This window comes from Ranitomeya variabilis, chromosome 7, assembly GCF_051348905.1.
Source record: "Ranitomeya variabilis isolate aRanVar5 chromosome 7, aRanVar5.hap1, whole genome shotgun sequence".
NCBI lineage: Eukaryota > Metazoa > Chordata > Amphibia > Anura > Dendrobatidae > Ranitomeya > Ranitomeya variabilis.
This window is the reverse complement of record NC_135238.1, coordinates 119413078-119430641: the sequence shown is the minus strand read 5'-3', so window position 1 is coordinate 119430641 and position 17564 is coordinate 119413078. Positions and strand designations below refer to the sequence as shown.

General features: G+C 47.3%; 1 protein-coding gene across 2 annotated transcripts in view; it reads right to left on the bottom strand.

The window, feature by feature from the left end:
• The window catches only part of LOC143786355 (transient receptor potential cation channel subfamily M member 2-like), a 1952850-nt gene that overhangs the window by 91236 nt on the left and 1844050 nt on the right, over nt 1-17564 (bottom strand). For both annotated transcript variants that reach the window (XM_077275686.1, XM_077275685.1), the window contains one exon: nt 2451-2552. In XM_077275686.1, the coding sequence (XP_077131801.1) occupies nt 2451-2552 (102 nt within the window). The remainder of the gene's footprint in view (nt 1-2450; nt 2553-17564) is intronic.

Below are 17564 nucleotides of genomic sequence, written 5' to 3'. Positions count from 1 at the left end.
GCTGCACAAAGTCTCCTCTTAACAGTTGTTGTAGAGATGTGTCTGCTGCTAGAACTCTGTGTGGCATTGACCTGGTCTCTAATCTGAGCTGCTGTTAACCTGCGATTTCTGAGGCTGGTGACTCGGATAAACTTATCCTCAGAAGCAGAGGTGACTCTTGGTCTTCCTTTCCTGGGGCGGTCCTCATGTGAGCCAGTGTCTTTGTAGCACTTGATGGTTTTTGCAACTGCACTTGGGGACACTTTCAAAGTTTTCCCAATTTTTCGGACTGACTGACCTTCATTTCTTAAAGTAATGATGGCCACTCGTTTTCCTTTACTTAGCTGCTTTTTTCTTGCCATAATACAAATTCTAACAGTCTATTCAGTAGGACTATCAGCTGTGGATCCACCAGACTTCTGCTCAACACAACTGATGGTCCCAACCCCATTTATAAGGCAAGAAATCCCACTTATTAAACCTGACAGGGCACACCTGTGAAGTGAAAACCATTTCCGGTGACTACCTCTTGAAGCTTATTAAGAGAATGTAAACAGTATGCAAAGTAGTCATCAAAGCAAAAGGTGACTACTAGTGTTGAGCATTCCGATACCGCAAGTATCGGGTATCGGCCGATACTTGCGGGTATCGGAATTCCGATACCGAGATCCGATACTTTTGTGGTATCGGGTATCGGTATCGAAACAACATTAATGTAAAAATGTGTAAAAGAGAGAATTAAAATAAAAAATATTGCTATACTCACCTCTCCGACGCAGCCTGCACCTTACCGAGGGAAGCGGCAGCGTTCTTTGTTTAAAATTCGCGCTTTTCTTTCCTTTACGTGAAGTCCCGGCTTTGTGATTGGTTGCGTCGCAGTCACATGGGCGACGCAACCAATCACAGCAAGCCGTGACGTAATTTCAGGTCCTTAAGGATTTTAAAATTACGTCCCGGCTTTGTGATTGGTTGCGTCGCAGTCACATGGGCGACGCAACCAATCACAAGCCGTGACGTCACGGGAGGCTGGACACGCGTGCATTTTAAAATGCGCGCTTGTCCAGCCTCCCGTGACGTCCCGGCTTGTGATTGGTTGCGTCGCGGTCAACCAATCACAAGCCGGGAGGCTGGACACGCGCGCATTTTAAAAATCGCGCTTGTCCAGCCTCCCGTGACGTCCCGGCTTGTGATTGGTTGCGTCGCGGTCAACCAATCACAAGCCGGGAGGCTGGACACGCGCGCATTTTAAAAATCGCGCTTGTCCAGCCTCCCGTGACGTCCCGGCTTGTGATTGGTTGCGTCGCGGTCAACCAATCACAAGCCGGGAGGCTGGACACGCGCGCATTTTAAAATGCGCGCGTGTCCAGCCTCCCGGCTTGTGATTGGTTGATCGCAACGCAACCAATCACAAGCCGGGACGTCACGGGAGGCTGGACAAGCGCGCATTTTAAAATGCGCGCGTGTCCAGCCTCCCGTGACGTCACGGCTTGTGATTGGTTGCGTCGCCCATGTGACTGCGACGCAACCAATCACAAAGCCGGGACGTAATTTTAAAATCCTTAAGGGCCTGAAATTACGTCACGGCTTGCTGTGATTGGTTGCGTCGCCCATGTGACTGCGACGCAACCAATCACAAAGCCGGGACGTAATTTTAAAATCCTTAAGGACCTGAAATTACGTCACGGCTTGCTGTGATTGGTTGCGTCGCCCATGTGACTGCGACGCAACCAATCACAAAGCCGGGACTTCACGTAAGGCAAGAAAAGCGCGAATTTTAAGCAAACAACGCTGCCGGTTCCCTCGGAGAGGTGAGTATAGCAATATTTTTTATTTTAATTCTTTCTTTTACACATTAATATGGTTCCCAGGGCCTGAAGGAGAGTTTCCTCTCCTTCAGACCCTGGGAACCATCAGGAATACCGTCCGATACTTGAGTCCCATTGACTTGTATTGGTATCGGGTATCGGTATCGGATTGGATCCGATACTTTGCCGGTATCGGCCGATACTTTCCGATACCGATACTTTCAAGTATCGGACGGTATCGCTCAACACTAGTGACTACTTTGAAGAACCCTAGAATATAATACATATTTTCAGTTGTTTCACCCTTTTTTGCTAAGTATATAATTCCACATGTGTTATTTCATAGCTTTGATGCCTTCACTGTGAATTTACAATTTTTATAGTCATGAAAATAAAGAAAAATCTTTAAATGAGAAGGTGTGTCCAAACTTTTGGTCTGTACTGTATATAAAATATATTCTTGGGTACGCTCACTGTGAAGCTCTTCAATAACCCAATAAATACTTGTTGCCACCGTCAATCGTTTATGAACACCCATGTCAGGGATGCAGTTTGCAGGCTAAGAGGAACAAAGTTATTCAATTGTATATTATTTAATCCAAAAAAGTAGGCAGTGTTTATAAAAGTACGCACAGGTTAATTAATAAACAAATTATTTCATCTTACTTCAATACTTTCTTTTAACAATTGTTGAAATTTCTCTAAGAATTTGTACTTTAAAATCCTCTTTAGCTTGTGTGGAAGTGTTTCCTCTGGTTCAAGTGAGCCCTGGTGATAAAAAGATGAATAGGATTAGTGGCTTTTATTGACTTTAGCCGAAAAGTATTTAAGTTTTAATTTACCTTGCCAATAAGAATAGAAGAGGTTGTCCACGACAAAATAATAATTATAAATTCTAACCTACTTATTACCCTCACACCCCTACTCCTTAGCGCTGCTCTTGTACCCCGTCATTCTCTGAGCTTAATCTTACAGTCAGTATAAGACATGTGTTAGCTCCTTAGAGCAAGTAATTCCCTCAATATTATTTATATTCCAACATTGATTAATGTGTAAAATGGTCTAAATGAAGCAAGTAGCTAACATGAATGTGTGTCTGTATACCTTGTATAAAATAAAACAAAACCACATAGGAAACCATAAGTGGGCTGCCATGAGGACCAAAAGCCCAGTGGATAGGTCTCAGACAGAACATTAGAATGGGACACTCCAAAATATGCCAATGTATAAGAAAAGAAACTGGAGCAGCACTGTCCAAATTGGTATTTAAAAAGGTATAAATTTATTGAAGTTAACCATATTTGAATACAATTATGTATAAACATTTTACAAAACATGCACATGGACGTGACCCGGCCCTAGTTAAAGGAAAGGACTTTAAAGGGGTTATTTGAATAAAGACTGTTTGGCACTCCACCTGTGGTATTCAGTCAGGGATAACCGACGCTGCTTAAAGGGATCCTCTGGGGTGAAGTTATGGCAGCAGGGATGGTAGAGCTTCCCACAGGGCTCATAGTGTATTTGGCAGAGATAGTGTGGTGCCAGAAATAATCAGATGACACAAGGTTGCAGTCTCTTTACCTGTTTACTGGTGATTCACGTCCACAGTCCAGGGTACTGGTAACAGGTGTTGGAGAGGACCAGTCAGTCAGGAAACGATTATGGATCCGCCTTTCCAGGTGAGGTTGTAAGCCTTCCTTCTTGCTCTGTAAGGTGAGTCCCATGCTGCCTAAGGCTCCACACAGGTCCTCTCTTTCCCTGTCCTAAGACAGTACCCACATGGTAGGCAACACGAGCCCTTTTACAGGTGTCTCTCAGATGATTCTGGGCTCTGTATGTTGCTGTACCTTCGGGTGTGGGTGTGGACAGATGACCTGGAGTCTTCTGCCCTCCAATTCTGCTATGGGACATATAGTTCCACACAGCCTCGGGCTCCCGATACCCGGTTCCTGCGCTTCAGCATGGAAGGAGCTCAGTCGCAGCTCCCTTCCAGCTCCTTAATTCTCCTGTGCTTCTTCCCTCTGGTATGTTCTTCAGCTACAATGCTGTCCTTGGTAGGATTTGAGCCCAGGATCTCAGTGCTGTAAAGCAACACTGCTAACCCCTGAGCCACAGAGCTGTCTAAGATCTATGAGAGTCAGAATGAGGGTCTCATAGACTTGCTTGTGACTGTTACCTCTGACTTTTGGTCAATCAGATGCTACGGTCACAAGATGGGGGAGCAGGACTGAAGCAGTGTTGGGTATAGCAGAAGACAGCAGCTGGTTAGTATATTACAGGGGCCAGGGAACATGGATTAGTGCCACCACTCTAGTGGCGAAATAGTAAAAAAAAAAAGCTGGATTGATGCTTTCAGACATACAACAGAAATCTTCAAGGAAATAATAAAGAACTAAAAGTGTCTGCTATTGGAAAAATGCTGAACAATAATTATGTTCATAGAAGGACACCACACAGGAACGATCACTGTGCAAAAAATAACAGTTTGTCAAAAGCTCCACAATAGGGTTGAGCGAAACGGATCGTTCATTTTCATAAGTCGCCGACTTTTGGCAAAGTCGGCGTCTCATGAAACCGAGCTGATCCCTGTGTGGGGTCTGACATGCGGTACGCGACTTTCGCGCCAAAGTCGCGTTTCAATTACGCTAAAAGCGCCATTTCTCAGCCAATGAAGGTGGACGCAGAGTGTGGGCAGCGTGATGACATAGATCTCAGTCCCCACCATCTTAGAGAAGGGCATTGCAGTGATTGACTTGCTTTCTGCGGCGTCACAGGGGCTATAAAGGGGCGTTCCCGCGGACCACCATCTTACTGCTGCTGCTCTGAGCATAGGGAGAGGTTGCTGCAGCTTCTTCGGAAGCAGGGATAGTGATAGGCAGGGTACATAAAGCTACAAACCGCTTGTGCTGTAGCGATTTCCACTGTCCAACACCACCTTTTGTTTGCAGGGACAGTGGAAGCTACATTTTTTTTTCCTCAGCGCTGTAGCTCATTGGGCTGCCCTAGAAGGCTCCCTGACCCTGATAGCTGCGTTGCTGTGCCTGTGTGTACGCCGCTGTGCAAACCAACTGCTTTTTTCAAAGCACAAATCCTGTTTTTCCTTCCTTTCTGCACAGCTATCTTGTGTGTTTGTCCACACTTTTGTGTGCAGCAGTCCTTATTATAGCTGCCTGCCATACTTTTCTGAGATTACTGCAGGGAGATAAATGTTGGCAAGTCTGCCTCTGTGCCATTGCTGTGGGTGGCATCTCTCTCTCATTGTGTGCCACCAAAAAACACTGTGTGATACTTGGCCATTTTTTTTTTTTTTGCTAAATTCTCCCTTTCCAAAAAAAAAATTAGTGGGAGATAAATATTGGCAAGTCTGCCTCCGTGCCATTGCTTTGTGTGGTATCTGTCTCTCATTGTGTGCCACCGAAAAACACTGTGTGATACTTGGCCATTTTTTTTTTTTTGCTAAATTCTCCCTTTCCAAAAAAAAAAATTAGTGGGAGATAAATATTGTCAAGTCGGCCTTCGTGCCATTGCTGTGTGTGGTATCTGTCTCTCATTGTGTGGCACCGAAAAACACTGTGTGATAATTGGCCATTTTTTTTTTTTTGCTAAATTCTCCCTTTTCCAAAAAAAAAAATAAGTGGGAGATAAATATTGGCAAGTCTGCCTCCGTGCCATTGCTGTGTGTGGTATCTGTCTCTCATTGTGTGCCACCGAAAACACTGTGTAATACTTGGCCATTTTTTTTTTTTAAGGGAAAATTCTCCCAGAAAAAAAAAAAAAATAGTGGGAGATTAAGATTGGCATTTCTGCTTGAGTGCTGGTCCTGTGTGTGCCATCTGTCTCAAATTATTGGGGCACAGAAAACCTAGTGTGTAACATTGGGCGTGATTTTCCTTTCAGTGTCAGGAACCTATAAAGGTATATATAAATCCTACAGAAGTTTAAGTTCACCTGATAAGTTGTTTTACAGTAACAAATAGCGTTACTTTGGTTACGTTTTGCAAACAATGAGGAAGTCTAGTGGAAGAGGTCGTGGCCGTGGGCGGTCATTGTCAGCTGGTAATGATGGTAGTGGTGGTGGAGCATCAGGTGGTCGTGGTAAAAGCAGTACAGCACCTAAGTCTCGAGTTGTTGAGCCAGGTTCGTTGTCTGGCTACACAAGGCCTCGAACGCTCTCTTTTCTGGGAGTAGGAAAACCACTTTTGAAGCTGGAGCAGGAGGAACAAGTATTGGCTTTCATTGCTGACTCTGCCTCTAACTCTTTCGCCTCCTCCTCGGAAAGTGCCAAATGTCAGAGCAGTGCATCGTCAGTGGATGCTCCCGGTCAGGAACAAGTCGCTTCCTTGTGTCCTTCACTAAAAACAACAGTTAAGGATGCGTCAGTCGACACAACAGGTTACTCCATGGAGCTCTTTACACATACCGTTCCTGGGTTACACAGTGAAACAGTTAACAGGCTATGCCCATTAGAAGTTGAATCGGACATGGAGTGCACAGATGCACAGCCACAGCCAGATTACTATGCTGTTCCTTTGACTCAGACCAGAACATTGCCCTCGCAGTGTACTGAGGCAGAATCAAAACCAGAGGAGACTATGGTGCTCCGTCACGAACGCAATACCACCGGCTTACACGGTGACACAGATGAAGTTGCACACAACATAGAAGAGGAGGTCATAGATGACCCAGTTGTGGACCCCGATTGGCAGCCATTGGGGGAACAGGGTGCAGGTGGCAGTAGTTCTGAAGCGGAGGAGGAGGAGCCACAGCAGGCATCAACATCACAACAGGTTCCATCTACCGGGCCCGTATCTGGCCAAAAACGCATGGCAAAACCAAAACCAGTTGGAGGACAGCGTGGCCATCCAGTTAAAGAAGCTCGGTCTGCAATGCCTGAAAAGGTATCCGATAGTAGAAAGAGTGCAGTCTGGCATTTTTTTAAACAACATCCAAATGATCAGCGCAAAGTCATCTGTCAAAAATGTTCAACTACCTTAAGCAGAGGTCAGAATCTTAAAAGTCTAAATACAAGTTGCATGCATAGACATTTATCCACCATGCATTTGCAAGCCTGGACTAACTACCAAACGTCCCTAAAGGTTGCAGCACCCTCGGCCAATGAAGCTAGTCAGCAACGCTACATCCCTTCCCTCCCTGTAAGCCCACCATTTCTCGCGCCACCTGCAGTATCTGTGCAGCTTTCGTCGCCAGGCCAAAGCAGTCAGGGAATCACCAGGTTAGTAGTAGGAAACACTGCATGTAGGGCACCGGCAAGAATACCATCTCCAACCCTCTCTCACTCACCCATGTCCACCAGCACCACCGCTAGTTCCACGATCTCCAGCTCTCCAGTCCAGCTCACCCTACATGAGACTCTTGTTAGGAAAAGGAAGTACTCATCCTCGCATCCGCGTACCCAGGGTTTGAACGCTCACATTGCTAGACTAATCTCATTAGAGATGAAGCCCTACCGGTTAGTTGAAAGCAAAGCTTTCAAAGCGCTGATGGACTACGCTGTACCACGCTACGAGCTACCCAGTCGGCACTTCTTTTCTAGAAAAGCCATCCCAGCCCTCCAACAGCATGTTAAAGACCGCATCGTCCATGCACTCAGGCAGTCTGTGACTACAAAGGTGCAACTGACAACAGATGCATGGACCAGTAGGCATGGCCAGGGACGTTACGTGTCCATCACGGCACACTGGGTGAATGTGGTAGATGCAGGGTCCACAGGGGACAGCGATATTGGGACAGTTCTGCCTAGCCCACGGTCAAGGAAAGAGTTGGCTGTAGGCGTTCGCCCCCCCTCCTCCTCTTCCTCCTCCTTCTCCTGCAGAAGTGAGAGCTCGTCCACAGACCGCAGTCGCACATCCACTCCATCCGCAGCTGCCACTGTTGCACACCAGGTGTGCCATTATGGGACAGCTAGTGGCAAGCGTCAGCAGGCTGTATTGGCAATGAAGTGTTTGGGCGACAACAGACACACCGCGGAAGTTCTGTCCGAGTTCTTGCAGAATGAAACTCAGTCATGGCTGGGCACTGTACATCTTGAGGCGGGCAAGGTTGTGAGTGATAACGGAAGGAATTTCATGGCTGCCATAGCCCTTTCCCAACTGAAACACACATTCCTTGCCTGGCTCACACCTTAAACCTGGTGGTGCAGTGCTTCCTGAAAAGTTACCCGGGGTTACCCGACCTGCTCCTCAAAGTGCGCAGACTTTGCTCGCATATCTGCCGTTCGCCCGTACACTCCAGCCGTATGCAGAACTATCAGCGGTCTTTGAACCTTCCCCAGCATCGCCTAATCATCGACCTTGCAACAAGGTGGAACTCCACACTGCACATGCTTCAGAGACTGTGCGAACAGAGGCGTGCTGTTATGTTTTTGTGGGAGGATACACATACACGGGCAGGCAGTTGGATGGCAGACATGGAGTTGTCAGGTGTGCAGTGTTCGAAGCTGCAAGACCTGTGTCAAGTCCTTCAGTGTTTTGAGGAATGCACACGGCTGGTTAGTGCAGACAACGCCATAATAAGCATGAGCATCCCCCTAATGCGTCTGCTGATGCAAAGTTTGACGCACATAAAGGAGCAGGCGTCTGCAGCCGAGGAAGAGGAAAGCCTTGATGACAGTCAGCCATTGTCTGGTCAGGGCCATGTAGAGGACGCAGTAGCGGGCGAAGAGGAGGAGGAGGATGATGGGGATGAGTACTTTTTGAATGAGGAAGCTTCTCCTGGGCCAACAGAAATTAGTGGCATTGCAAGGCCGGGTTCTGTTTTTTTAAGGGAGACAAGTGACGTAGATTTGCCTGTAACTGCCCCTCCAACCAGCACAACCGCAGATTTGACAACTGGAACTTTGGCTCACATGGCGGATTATGCCTTACGTATTCTCAAAAGGGACACACGCATTATAAAAATGATGAGCGATGATGATTACTGGTTGGCCTGCATCCTTGACCCTCGCTATAAAGGCAAATTGCAAAATATTATGGCACATGAGAACCTTGAACAAATATTAGCAACCAAACAAGCTACTCTTGTAGACCGTTTGATTCAGGCATTCCCAGCACACAGCGCCGGTGATGGTTCTCACACAAGCTGCAGGGGGCTACATGGCAGAGGTGTTAGAGGTGCACAGATCAGAAGTGGCGTTGGACAGAGGGGTTTTCTGACCAGGTTGTGGAGTGATTTCGCAATGACCACAGACAGGACAGGTACTGCAGCATATATTCAAAGTGACAGGAGACAACATTTGTCCAGTATGGTTACTAACTATTTTTCATCCCTTATCGATGTTCTCCCTCAACCGTCATTCCCATTTGATTACTGGGCATCCAAATTAGACACCTGGCCTGAATTGGCAGAATATGCATTGCAGGAGCTTGCTTGCCCAGCAGCTAGTGTGCTATCAGAAAGAGTATTCAGTGCTGCTGGTTCAATATTAACCGAAAAAAGGACTCGTCTGGCTACCCAAAATGTGGATGATCTCACCTTCATTAAAATGAACCACTCCTGGATTTCAAATTATTTTGCCCCACCTTTCCCGGCTGACCTAGCTTTCCTATAAAAATTGCTTGCTTGTGGACTGGTCTTACTCAGTGTTCCAATCTGATAATTTGCAGCAGCTGTTTGTCCAGCATACGACATGTTTACACCTCCCCCAATGGGAAAACTCCCCCCACGGGGCCGTGGTCTCGCCACTTGGCGCAAGCACCCGTTACAGTGCTGTTTATTCGAAGAGGTGGGTGTGCCCGCTTTTGGTCGACGGCACTGCCACTGGGTCCCTCATAGTACAATGTAGTGTCTCTGGCGGTGGTGGTGCGCACCCAACGTCAGACACACCGTTGTAACATGAGGGGCCCTGGGGCGGTACCGCCGTCCACAAGAGAGTTCCCCCCCCAGCTCAAACTGTGCTCTACCACGTGCAAAATTATCTCGCACAGCTCCACTAATGTTTAGTCTATGCGCTGACATCATTCAATGCCTGGCACTGACAAACAATACCAATTTGTTGACATCTATGATGCTAGTTAAAGTAGTCTGGGTCAGTGTCCTATATTGACACCAGTAAATACTAATTTACTGCCAAATTACTTTGTCATAAACTCTGCAGATGAGCCCACCCCTGTACCTAAGCATGCCACCCTTTTTTTTATTTATAGTTGTTTTGCGAGACATTAACATCTATTTATTTTTTGGGAGTACTAACTGTATCAGACACTTCTTGCAATACTCCTCCACTGACCACAATGCTGCCTGCCTGAGTATCCATGTAACCGATTTAAAACTGCCATGCCTGCCTATTGTTTGTTAATTTAGGCCTTTGATAGCCTGTCTGCGGCCCCTACTTGCAATACTCCTCCACTGACCACAATGCTGCCTGGAGTGCCTGCCTGTGTATCCATGTAACCGATTTAAAACTGCCATGCCTGCCTATTGTTTGTTATTTTAGGCCTTTGATAGCCTGTCTGCGGCCCCTACTTGCAATACTCCTCCACTGACCACAATGCTGCCTGGAGTGCCTGCCTGTGTATCCATGTAACCGATTTAAAACTGCCATGCCTGCCTATTGTTTGTTATTTTAGGCCTTTGATAGCCTGTCTGCGGCCCCTACTTGCAATACTCCTCCACTGACCACAATGCTGCCTGCCTGTGTATCCATGTAACCGATTTAAAACTGCCATGCCTGTCTATTGTTTGTTATTTTAGGCCTTTGATAGCCTGTCTGCGGCCCCTACTTGCAATACTACTCCACTGACCACAATGCTGCCTGGAGTGCCTGCCTGTGTATCCAAGTAACCGATTTAAAACTGCCATGCCTGCCTATTGTTTGTTATTTTAGGCCTTTGATAGCCTGTCTGCGGCCCCTACTTGCAATACTACTCCACTGACCACAATGCTGCCTGGAGTGCCTGCCTGTGTATCCATGTAACCGATTTAAAACTGCCATGCCTGCCTATTGTTTGTTATTTTAGGCCTTTGATAGCCTGTCTGCGGCCCCTACTTGCAATACTCCTCCACTGACCACAATGCTGCCTGCCTGTGTATCCATGTAACCGTTTTAAAACTGCCATGCCTGCCTATTGTTTGTTATTTTAGGCCTTTGATAGCCTGTCTGCGGCCCCTACTTGCAATACTCCTCCACTGACCACAATGCTGCCTGGAGTGCCTGCCTGTGTATCCATGTAACCGATTTAAAACTGCCATGCCTGCCTATTGTTTATTATTTTAGGCCTTTGATAGCCTGTCTGTGGCCCCTACTTGCAATTCTCCTCCACTGACCACAATGCTGCCTGCCTGTGTATCCATGTAACCGATTTAAAACTGCCATGCCTGTCTATTGTTTGTTATTTTAGGCCTTTGATAGCCTGTCTGCAGCCCCTACTTGCAATACTACTCCACTGACCACAATGCTCACTGGAGTGCCTGCTTGTGTATCCATGTAACCAATTTAAAACTGCCATGCCTGCCTATTGTTTGTTATTTTAGGCCTTTGATAGCCTGTCTGCGGCCCCTACTTGCAATACTCCTCCACTGACCACAATGCTGCCTGGAGTGCCTGCCTGTGTATCCATGTAACCAATTTAAAACTGCCATGCCTGCCTATTGTTTGTTATTTTAGGCCTTTGATAGCCTGTCTGCGGCCCCTACTTGCAATACTCCTCCACTGACCACAATGCTGCCTGGAGTGCCTGCCTGTGTATCCATGTAACCGATTTAAAACTGCCATGCCTGCCTATTGTTTGTTATTTTAGGCCTTTGATAGCCTGTCTGTGGCCCCTACTTGCAATACTCCTCCACTGACCACTATGCTGCCTGCCTGTGTATCCATGTAACCGATTTAAAACTGCCATGCCTGTCTATTGTTTGTTATTTTAGGCCTTTGATAGCCAGTCTGCGGCCCCTACTTGCAATACTCCTCCACTGACCACAATGCTGCCTGGAGTGCCTGCCTGTGTATCCATGTAACCAATTTAAAACTGCCATGCCTGCCTATTGTTTGTTATTTTAGGCCTTTGATAGCCTGTCTGCGGCCCCTACTTGCAATACTCCTCCACTGACCACAATGCTGCCTGGAGTGAATGCCTGTGTATCCATGTAACCGATTTAAAACTGCCATGCCTGCCTATTGTTTGTTATTTTAGGCCTTTGATAGCCTGTCTGCGGCCCCTACTTGCAATACTCCTCCACTGACCACAATGCTGCCTGGAGTGCCTGCCTGTGTATCCATGTAACCGATTTAAAACTGCCATGCCTGCCTATTGTTTGTTATTTTAGGCCTTTGATAGCCTGTCTGCGGCCCCTACTTGCAATACTCCTCCACTGACCACAATGCTGCCTGGAGTGCCTGCCTGTGTATCCATGTAACCGATTTAAAACTGCCATGCCTGCCTATTGTTTGTTATTTTAGGCCTTTGATAGCCTGTCTGCGGCCCCTACTTGCAATACTCCTCCACTGACCACAATGCTGCCTGGAGTGCCTGCCTGTGTATCCATGTAACCGATTTAAAACTGCCATGCCTGCCTATTGTTTGTTATTTTAGGCCTTTGATAGCCTGTCTGCGGCCCCTACTTGCAATACTCCTCCACTGACCACAATGCTGCCTGGAGTGCCTGCCTGTGTATCCATGTAACCGATTTAAAACTGCCATGCCTGCCTATTGTTTGTTATTTTAGGCCTTTGATAGCCTGTCTGCGGCCCCTACTTGCAATACTCCTCCACTGACCACAATGCTGCCTGCCAGTGTACCCATGTAACCGATTTAAAACTGCCATGCCTGCCTATTGTTTGTTATTTTAGGCCTTTGATAGCCTGTCTGCGGCCCCTACTTGCAATACTCCTCCACTGACCACAATGCTGCCTGGAGTGCCTGCCTGTGTATCCATGTAACCGATTTAAAACTGCCATGCCTGCCTATTGTTTGTTATTTTAGGCCTTTGATAGCCTGTCTGCGGCCCCTACTTGCAATACTCCTCCACTGACCACAATGCTGCCTGCCAGTGTACCCATGTAACCGATTTAAAACTGCCATGCCTGCCTATTGTTTGTTATTTTAGGCCTTTGATAGCCTGTCTGCGGCCACTACTTGCAATACTCCTCCACTGACCACAATGCTGCCTGGAGTGCCTGCCTGTGTATCCATGTAACCGATTTAAAACTGCCATGCATGCCTATTGTTTGTTATTTTAGGCCTTTGATAGCCTGTCTGCGGCCCCTACTTGCAATACTCCTCCACTGACCACAATGCTGCCTGCCTGTGTATCCATGTAACCGATTTAAAACTGCCATGCCTGCCTATTGTTTGTTATTTTAGGCCTTTGATAGCCTGTCTGCGGCCCCTACTTGCAATACTCCTCCACTGACCACAATGCTGCCTGGAGTGCCTGCCTGTGTATCCATGTAACCGATTTAAAACTGCCATGCCTGCCTATTGTTTGTTATTTTAGGCCTTTGATAGCCTGTCTGTGGCCCCTACTTGCAATACTCCTCCACTGACCACAATGCTGCCGGCCTGTGTATCCATGTAACCGATTTAAAACTGCCATGCCTGTCTATTGTTTGTTATTTTAGGCCTTTGATAGCCTGTCTGCGGCCCCTACTTGCAATACTACTCCACTGACCACAATGCTGCCTGGAGTGCCTGCCTGTGTATCCATGTAACCAATTTAAAACTGCCATGCCTGCCTATTGTTTGTTATTTTAGGCCTTTGATAGCCTGTCTGCGGCCCCTACTTGCAATACTCCTCCACTGACCACAATGCTGCCTGGAGTGCCTGCCTGTGTATCCATGTAACCGATTTAAAACTGCCATGCCTGCCTATTGTTTGTTATTTTAGGCCTTAGATAGCCTGTCTGCGGCCCCTACTTGCAATACTCCTCCACTGACCACAATGCTGCCTGGAGTGCCTGCCTGTGTATCCATGTAACCGATTTAAAACTGCCATGCCTGCCTATTGTTTGTTATTTTAGGCCTTTGATAGCCTGTCTGCGGCCCCTACTTGCAATACTCCTCCACTGACCACAATGCTGCCTGGAGTGCCTGCCTGTGTATCCATGTCACCGATTTAAAACTGCCATGCCTGCCTATTGTTTGTTATTTTAGGCCTTTGATAGCCTGTCTGCGGCCCCTACTTGCAATACTCCTCCACTGACCACAATGCTGCCTGCCAGTGTACCCATGTAACCGATTTAAAACTGCCATGCCTGCCTATTGTTTGTTATTTTAGGCCTTTGATAGCCTGTCTGCGGCCCCTACTTGCAATACTCCTCCACTGACCACAATGCTGCCTGGAGTACCTGCCTGTGTATCCATGTAACCGATTTAAAACTGCCATGCCTGCCTATTGTTTGTTATTTTAGGCCTTTGATAGCCTGTCTGCGGCCCCTACTTGCAATACTCCTCCACTGACCACAATGCTGCCTGCCAGTGTACCCATGTAACCGATTTAAAACTGCCATGCCTGCCTATTGTTTGTTATTTTAGGCCTTTGATAGCCTGTCTGCGGCCACTACTTGCAATACTCCTCCACTGACCACAATGCTGCCTGGAGTGCCTGCCTGTGTATCCATGTAACCGATTTAAAACTGCCATGCCTGCCTATTGTTTGTTATTTTAGGCCTTTGATAGCCTGTCTGCGGCCCCTACTTGCAATACTCCTCCACTGACCACAATGCTGCCTGGAGTGCCTGCCTGTGTATCCATGTAACCGATTTAAAACTGCCATGCCTGCCTATTGTTTGTTATTTTAGGCCTTTCATAGCCTGTCTGCGGCCCCTACTTGCAATACTCCTCCACTGACCACAATGCTGCCTGGAGTGCCTGCCTGTGTATCCATGTAACCGATTTAAAACTGCCATGCCTGCCTATTGTTTGTTATTTTAGGCCTTTGATAGCCTGTCTGCGGCCCCTACTTGCAATACTCCTCCACTGACCACAATGCTGCCTGGAGTGCCTGCCTGTGTATCCATGTAACCGATTTAAAACTGCCATGCCTGCCTATTGTTTGTTATTTTAGGCCTTTGATAGCCTGTCTGCGGCCCCTACTTGCAATACTCCTCCACTGACCACAATGCTGCCTGCCAGTGTACCCATGTAACCGATTTAAAACTGCCATGCCTGCCTATTGTTTGTTATTTTAGGCCTTTGATAGCCTGTCTGCGGCCACTACTTGCAATACTCCTCCACTGACCACAATGCTGCCTGGAGTGCCTGCCTGTGTATCCATGTAACCGATTTAAAACTGCCATGCATGCCTATTGTTTGTTATTTTAGGCCTTTGATAGCCTGTCTGCGGCCCCTACTTGCAATACTCCTCCACTGACCACAATGCTGCCTGCCTGTGTATCCATGTAACCGATTTAAAACTGCCATGCCTGCCTATTGTTTGTTATTTTAGGCCTTTGATAGCCTGTCTGCGGCCCCTACTTGCAATACTCCTCCACTGACCACAATGCTGCCTGGAGTGCCTGCCTGTGTATCCATGTAACCGATTTAAAACTGCCATGCCTGCCTATTGTTTGTTATTTTAGGCCTTTGATAGCCTGTCTGTGGCCCCTACTTGCAATACTCCTCCACTGACCACAATGCTGCCGGCCTGTGTATCCATGTAACCGATTTAAAACTGCCATGCCTGTCTATTGTTTGTTATTTTAGGCCTTTGATAGCCTGTCTGCGGCCCCTACTTGCAATACTACTCCACTGACCACAATGCTGCCTGGAGTGCCTGCCTGTGTATCCATGTAACCAATTTAAAACTGCCATGCCTGCCTATTGTTTGTTATTTTAGGCCTTTGATAGCCTGTCTGCGGCCCCTACTTGCAATACTCCTCCACTGACCACAATGCTGCCTGGAGTGCCTGCCTGTGTATCCATGTAACCGATTTAAAACTGCCATGCCTGCCTATTGTTTGTTATTTTAGGCCTTAGATAGCCTGTCTGCGGCCCCTACTTGCAATACTCCTCCACTGACCACAATGCTGCCTGGAGTGCCTGCCTGTGTATCCATGTAACCGATTTAAAACTGCCATGCCTGCCTATTGTTTGTTATTTTAGGCCTTTGATAGCCTGTCTGCGGCCCCTACTTGCAATACTCCTCCACTGACCACAATGCTGCCTGGAGTGCCTGCCTGTGTATCCATGTCACCGATTTAAAACTGCCATGCCTGCCTATTGTTTGTTATTTTAGGCCTTTGATAGCCTGTCTGCGGCCCCTACTTGCAATACTCCTCCACTGACCACAATGCTGCCTGCCAGTGTACCCATGTAACCGATTTAAAACTGCCATGCCTGCCTATTGTTTGTTATTTTAGGCCTTTGATAGCCTGTCTGCGGCCCCTACTTGCAATACTCCTCCACTGACCACAATGCTGCCTGGAGTACCTGCCTGTGTATCCATGTAACCGATTTAAAACTGCCATGCCTGCCTATTGTTTGTTATTTTAGGCCTTTGATAGCCTGTCTGCGGCCCCTACTTGCAATACTCCTCCACTGACCACAATGCTGCCTGCCAGTGTACCCATGTAACCGATTTAAAACTGCCATGCCTGCCTATTGTTTGTTATTTTAGGCCTTTGATAGCCTGTCTGCGGCCACTACTTGCAATACTCCTCCACTGACCACAATGCTGCCTGGAGTGCCTGCCTGTGTATCCATGTAACCGATTTAAAACTGCCATGCCTGCCTATTGTTTGTTATTTTAGGCCTTTGATAGCCTGTCTGCGGCCCCTACTTGCAATACTCCTCCACTGACCACAATGCTGCCTGGAGTGCCTGCCTGTGTATCCATGTAACCGATTTAAAACTGCCATGCCTGCCTATTGTTTGTTATTTTAGGCCTTTCATAGCCTGTCTGCGGCCCCTACTTGCAATACTCCTCCACTGACCACAATGCTGCCTGGAGTGCCTGCCTGTGTATCCATGTAACCGATTTAAAACTGCCATGCCTGCCTATTGTTTGTTATTTTAGGCCTTTGATAGCCTGTCTGCGGCCCCTACTTGCAATACTCCTCCACTGACCACAATGCTGCCTGGAGTGCCTGCCTGTGTATCCATGTAACCGATTTAAAACTGCCATGCCTGCCTATTGTTTGTTATTTTAGGCCTTTGATAGCCTGTCTGCGGCCCCTACTTGCAATACTCCTCCACTGACCACAATGCTGCCTGCCAGTGTACCCATGTAACCGATTTAAAACTGCCATGCCTGCCTATTGTTTGTTATTTTAGGCCTTTGATAGCCTGTCTGCGGCCCCTACTTGCAATACTCCTCCACTGACCACAATGCTGCCTGGAGTGCCTGCCTGTGTATCCATGTAACCGATTTAAAACTGCCATGCCTGCCTATTGTTTGTTATTTTAGGCCTTTGATAGCCTGTCTGCGGCCCCTACTTGCAATACTCCTCCACTGACCACAATGCTGCCTGCCAGTGTACCCATGTAACCGATTTAAAACTGCCATGCCTGCCTATTGTTTGTTATTTTAGGCCTTTGATAGCCTGTCTGCGGCCACTACTTGCAATACTCCTCCACTGACCACAATGCTGCCTGGAGTGCCTGCCTGTGTATCCATGTAACCGATTTAAAACTGCCATGCATGCCTATTGTTTGTTATTTTAGGCCTTTGATAGCCTGTCTGCGGCCCCTACTTGCAATACTCCTCCACTGACCACAATGCTGCCTGCCTGTGTATCCATGTAACCGATTTAAAACTGCCATGCCTGCCTATTGTTTGTTATTTTAGGCCTTTGATAGCCTGTCTGCGGCCCCTACTTGCAATACTCCT